Source organism: Anser brachyrhynchus (genome assembly GCF_964034855.1).
Source record: "Anser brachyrhynchus genome assembly, chromosome: 5".
Lineage (NCBI taxonomy): Eukaryota > Metazoa > Chordata > Aves > Anseriformes > Anatidae > Anser > Anser brachyrhynchus.
Window position 1 is genome coordinate 17,612,876 of NC_137699.1, and position 6,490 is coordinate 17,619,365.

The 6,490-nt window shown below is 36.9% G+C and overlaps 1 protein-coding gene across 4 annotated transcripts in view; it reads left to right on the forward strand.

Moving 5' to 3' along the window:
• LOC308196059 (uncharacterized protein) overlaps positions 1-4,976 on the forward strand; it is a 45,238-nt gene extending 40,262 nt beyond the window's left edge. For all 4 annotated transcript variants that reach the window (XM_080594512.1, XM_080594514.1, XM_080594515.1 and 1 more), the window contains 4 exons: positions 1,957-2,054; positions 2,409-2,543; positions 3,373-3,487; positions 4,296-4,976. In XM_080594512.1, the coding sequence (XP_080450638.1) occupies positions 1,957-2,054; positions 2,409-2,543; positions 3,373-3,487; positions 4,296-4,454 (507 nt within the window). In that variant the 3' untranslated portion in view covers positions 4,455-4,976. The remainder of the gene's footprint in view (positions 1-1,956; positions 2,055-2,408; positions 2,544-3,372; positions 3,488-4,295) is intronic.
• The last annotated feature ends 1,514 nt before the right edge of the window (positions 4,977-6,490 follow it).

Consider the following 6,490-nt stretch of genomic DNA (forward strand, 5'->3'; position numbering starts at 1 on the left):
AAAATACAGTAAATGCTTCCTGTTCTACTGATTCAATACTTCTGCTAGTCTATGATGCGCTGAAGATAACTGTCTTTATTGCTATAAAGCTATTTTTATTTGACTTTTAATTTAAGGAAGATCTGTACTGACACTTTTCATTTTGAGGCATTGTCTTTTTTGAATTGGTCTACAACTGGCAGAGGTAATTGAATGATCACTAATCGTTGGATTAGCAAAGTTTGGTGATACTTTCACAGCAGTCATGAATCATTTTGCAAGGTCTTTGAGTAATATTTTGAGAAGTGAGATCTGTGTAAACAGTTCAGCATTTCAGTACCCTTTGTAAACCATCATATACATATGCAAGTTTATTCCTTTATGATCTCTACATTTTTGAAATGTTTTCCTATACTGCCTTGTTTGTTCAATAATGAGTGGTTAACGAAAGACCTTACAATATTATGTTGATCTATATATAAAACAATCCCTGTTCTTCCAGAAACGGAAATAATCCAGGGAGAACTGTCAACTGTAAAATAAATGAATCCCCACTTGTTATCTCCTGGACCATTCAGATTCTACTTCCTTCACATGTTGATTGCAAAGCAATAGGCTGCTTCAGCACAGTTCTGAGTGCTTCCACACTGCATAAAGCTCACTAGCTCTGAATTTAAACATTACTAATAAGGATGCTGTAAGCTTTATGTTAGGCATAGATTATCTGAGAGAGAACAAAAGGGAGATTTACCTTATTCAGACTCATAGTACCACCCGTTCTTCACATAGATATAGCCATCTACTTCTAGGCAGTTAATCAGTGCCACTCCAACTGGTAATCCCAGCTTGCTCATGACTTGTCCTAGTCCCACTGCATGTCCGAGTATTTCTGTTGTGCTATTTGTTTTATACCATATAGCAGCAAACTGGGCAGGGTAGTGCTGCGGTAACTAGTCAGGATAGTCAGAGGATATCATAAAGAGTACTATGTGCAGTTTTGGGTGCTATAATATAAGAAAGACAAAATATTAGAGAGCATCTAAAGGAAGGCTGTGAAGATGGTGAAGGGTGTAGAGGGCAAGATGTATGAAGAGTGGCTGAGGTCCCTTGGTTTGTTCAGCCCAGAGCAGAGCAGGCTGAGGGGAGGCCTCATGGTGGCCTGCAGCTCCCTCATGAGGGGAGCGGAGGGGCAGGCGCTGAGCTCTGCTCTCTGGGGACAGCGACAGGACCTGAGGGAATGGCGTGGAGCTGGGACAGGGGAGGGTCAGGCTGGGTGTTAGGGAAAGGTTCTGCACCCAGAGGGTGGTCAGGCACTGGGGCAGGCTGCCAAGGGCAGTGGTCATGGCACTGAGCCTACCAAGTACAAGAAGTGTTTGGACAATGGTCTCAGACATATGGTCTGGTTTTTGTGTGGAGCCAGGAGTTGGACTCAGTAATCCTTGTGGGTCCGTTCCAACTCAGGGTATTCTATGATTCTGTGACTATATTAATGGGGGATTTCTGTTCCTGGAGGGGAGTTCACAGATGTGAGAAAAATAATTCAATACGCTGCAGAATATTTCTGCTACTTCAGCACGAACTGGCATGTCTACATGGCATGATGAGATACCACACAGATCTTTTGTTTCAGATTCTGTTAGTGTAATAGCTGCATTCTTTATGAAACTGTGGTCAGTGCTATGTTACTATGTGGATTTGGAGATGTATTTATTGCACTTCAAACACAGCTCGAATTGCTGTGTTATGCAGCATACATGTATCTTCCAAGTCTGGCAGTACACACAGACAGTCATAGTCTTCAACTTTCTGTTAGAAAACAGGTTTGGAAAATTGCAGCTGCGGAAATTAAATGATCAAATGACACGGCAGTGTTTTGTTCCACTGCTTTGTGGTGGTTATAGCTTCTTTAATTGATATAAAGGTTTTTACAAGTAGAAAAATGGTGAGTAGCTTTTTTTCCCCTTTAATATTTTCTAGGATGAAACTAGGGCCGAAGTTCCCCCTGGAGCACCACAGGAAAGATCTGCAGTTATTGTTGAAATAGACAATATGGAGCTAAATGAACTCAGAAAAAGGTGAGGACTGAGGGCGTGTATTAGCAATATTGGTTTCCTGACAGCTGTGTTGTAAGTGCAAAAGTAATGCTTTTTCTCTCTCTAAAATATTTTGGGGGAAAAGAGAAAGATGTGGATTTACAGCGGATTAAAGGAATCAGTCTTATTCTTGAATTATTATTTGGTAGTATTTGTGGTTTGGTTTTGTAAAGGTACATACTTATTGGTGACTTTATTTAAATATCTAATCTAAAGTGTCTCATTCTAATTAAGTCTTCACCACAAACAGAACGTTCATTAATAAAAAAAAGAACAACAAAAAAAAGAACTCTCTTAGTAGATAAAATATTGATTTCATATTTCATTTTGTTATAGGCTTGCAGAGACTGAGCAACAATATGATTCAGTGCAGCAGGCTCTCTCACAGCTGACAGAAACACTGTCAGAAGAGAAGAGAAGGAGAGAAGCTGCAGAAGAAGCTCTTGGACTCTCAGAAGAGCTAAGTAACAGGTAAATAATCCTGTAAAACATTATTTTTCAATTTTAAAGGTATACAACAGAATGCTGTATCACGTAAGTGTTTATGCTTACGTGAGTATGAAATAACCTGCATGTTCAGAAAACTTAAGCCATCTTCCCCCTCTGGTTCCTCTTTTCGTTCCACTTCCCTTTGGATGAATTGATATAGAGGTCTTCATTTACAGTAGGTCTGGAATAAATGCAAAGTGTACAACAGAACTGGAAAACTGTGTCAGATTCCTTTGTTTGCCCTTTATTGTTAGTGAGATTGGTGATAAATTTACCTGTGCATATTAGGTTTCTGATAATAGAATAGAATCAGTTTGTAAGTCTACAAGTCTATGGTACCTGAAGCAATGAAAATTCATGTGTGACTGTGTTAAAAAGCTGGTTCTAACTCAATGGATCAAGAAAGTGTTAAGGGCCTCTGATTTTTTTTTTCTTTTCTTTAGCCTTTTGCTTCTGATGGCATTTCTTTTTCTGACAAGTCAGAATAAATATACAGATAACAGCTTTAGTACAGTCACAGTTTAGATTTAAAATATTATCCATCTGCCTGCATAAAGTCTCCATCATTATCAACATCTGAAAACCACTAATCAGCTAGCAATGGTGAGGGTTATTCTGAATAGATGAAACACCTTGAGAGTAGATTGCAAATGGAGACTGAAGATGACTTGGCAACAGAAACCAAGTTTTACTGCTTTTTGTGGGGAGCTTCCCCCAGTAATGTAAGTATATTAAATAATATTTCTTATGTCAATTTGGAATTATGAAAGATAATTCAGTATTTCTTTGTCTCCCTTTACTTTTTCTCTAGATTTGAAGTAAGTAGTTACAGGTCTGTACCTAGAGAATACACTGTTCAGATGGAAACTGAGGAGGAAAGGGAAGCCTTAATCATCAATCCTAGTGAACATGTTATTGTACGAAAGGTAAGTGAATGAAAACCTTTTAAAAACCCCGAATTCCAATCTACATACATAGTGTGCTAATTGTATACTGCTAATTGCAGATAGGACAGAAGGCAGCACAGGTCATTATTTCCTCCCATGGTACTATTTCGTTTCTCTCCTCTTCCTTCTGCTATGCCTCTGTCTCTTTCAACTCATTAATTTTTGAAGTGCAGATTTCCGTTCTGAGTCACTGGGAATCACTGATTTTGGGTTGTCTTCTTTGTATGTAAACACTAGTGTCAAGCAGCTACTTGTCTAATCTGCCTTGACTCTGAAAAGCTACTGTGAAGTACTCTTTTTACTGTACTACATATCATGGGGATGTGTTGGTTATGGCGAGGCCCATTCAACATAGCAAAGTAGATAATGAAAATATTTATTTGTGTTTGGATTGTGGATGATGAGTCAAATATAGGCAGCTGTGTAAACTATGCCACATAACCCATTACATATGTTCAAATTAAAAAATAAATAGTCTGAGTGTAATTCTGTTACACATGTGGCCATTAAATAAAATGTGCGTGTATATAATCATACATTTTCATCTCTAGAATGTATATGTAATTACATAATGCACAAATACCTTATATATTCCATTCTTCCTCCCTTTATTAATGCTGTTTTCTTTTACCTTTAAATAATGTATGCTTATGGCCTGTGATGTGGCATCCATTGCTGCATATCAGAGTTTGAGGGCTTAGAGTGCCTTGGAAAACTAGGTTACAGTGGAGATTCTTCTCATCTGTATGCATGAACCCTTACCTGAAGTTTTTTATTTCCTAACCAGGTGAAAGGAGGAGCCCTTTCCTTTAGAAGATGGCTTCGAGGACGAAGTCTTTACTGTTCTAAGCTGCTGACGTCCAGAGCAAAATCCCGCTATTTATTCCTTACATATCTAGTTACACTACATCTTGTTGTTTTACTGTGCCTCACTGGTGTTCTCTGAATGCACTGTATTTTCTGGGTAAATTATTTTCCTATAGGTAATGGTGTGCCAATTGAAGATAATAGACTTTTCACATGCTGCTGTTAAGCTATGCACTGGACACAGTTGTATATATTCTTGTTACACTACATGAATCTTGAGCTTCTTGTAAGAAATTTGTGTATATCACAGTTGCTCCAAAGTTGATTTGAATTGCTCTTTAACAGTGGGATATTATATTTGCTAAGGAGAAAATATTCCCCTCATTTGCCCTATAAAGAAACTGCTGCATACAAGTTATTTAATATTGTTTGTGAGTACATAATGATTGATTACTACTGAATGGGTTGTAAATGATATCTTTTCTAAATAAATTTTATTTTAAGAGTTAAACTGTACATTTTAAAGGAATATTCAGCTATTACTGTTTATTGGCTTCTTGATTATAACAAGAAGCTTTATAGAGTGCAATAAAGGAAGAAGAACTGGATTTTTGATGTGTTTTTTTTTGAATGAAAATAAAAGGCTTAAGTCAGTGTTCTTTATTAAGTCCTTATAGTTTGTATTGGCTGTTGTCAAGGAGCACAGATATGTATGTGGTAATATGATAAGCCAAAGTATAAGCATCGGTCAAGATTCAGAATTGGTATAAGAAATGTCTTAAACTTCTTATATTCTTTATTTTTGTTTAAAGGTTCAATTTCTGTAACTTTTTTTTTTTTAGTTTATTTCTATTCTTCGTGGGTTTAGTTACTGTGTCTTTGTGGCAAAATGTTATTCGGCTGCTCCACACATGAACTTCAGGCTTATAAATCTACAACCTGATGTATTTTATATATTTCATAATACAAATGAAGAGAGGTTACATTTTCAACTGATGAGAGGCTATAAGAAGCAGAGGATTTGGATTCAGTTTCTGTAGATGCCTAAAGGAGTAATATGGCTTGTATATCGATACATCTGTATTTTATTATAATCTCTACACAACTATTTCTCCAATTCCCAAACCAGTTTATTTATGAAGACTGTGATCACTTGAAGCTAGAATGTTGGTTTTTCTCCTGGTATTTGGTGTTTGTTTTGTGTTTTTGTTCATGTCTGTTTAAAATGGAGATGCATTCAAAACAAGCCAAATCTAAAGAAGCAGACATTAAGTCATAAAAAGGATTGATTTCCTATTTGCTAGACTGAAATCCTGAAAGTATTGTGGGAAAAGAAAAATTTAGTGAGTATGAAAATGGAAGGATTCCACCAGTTTTACTGATGGGCAGATACAAGATTGACTTAGATGTTAATGAAGTGAAACATTTGCTTATGGTGCAAAGATTCTTGTATGTGAGGTCTCCTGCACAGTTACAAGTGAGAAAGGATTGGTTGGCACTAGATGTTTGCAGAGTTAACATTTACCAAATTGTATCTAATGTTCTGCATCATTTGTTTTCATCACGTGGAATGGGAAATATTGCTGGCCTTAATTACCATTCTAGGTAAAGCCTGGAAACTTCTCTTGATGATCCTTTAACATTTCTTAGTCTGTTAATGGTCTGGATTCCTATATAAGTCAGATATATTCGTATGTAATTGATGTATTTTTTTGTCGAATAGTTACTGGTCATCTCTTTTGAATGACTTATTGCTGATTCAGTCCCTGTTTTCAGCCATAGTGTCACCCAAATACTGAGATAAGTCAGCTATTTTCAGGCTTTGCACCACACAAACAAACAGCAAGTACAGTTGAAACATGAGTACTGTACGTGGTAAGACTTTTCCTTTTCCAGCTTGAAGATGGCTGCTAACAGGATGATAATGAACTATTCTTAGCTATTTGTGTTATAATGAAGTAGAATCCTTTCCAACAACAACAATGGATCACAAACCCTTCCAGACTTGCTCATCTTATTTTTGTCTTCAAGGGAGATTGAAAAATTAAAAAAAACTGACAAAAAAACCCTATGTCATGAGGCACTGCAAGTTAGCATGTGGGAAAGGATCCAGAGATAGTGGAAATTCTGCCCTAATTTATCCAGACCTTTATGCTGTCCCTGTGATAAGCACAA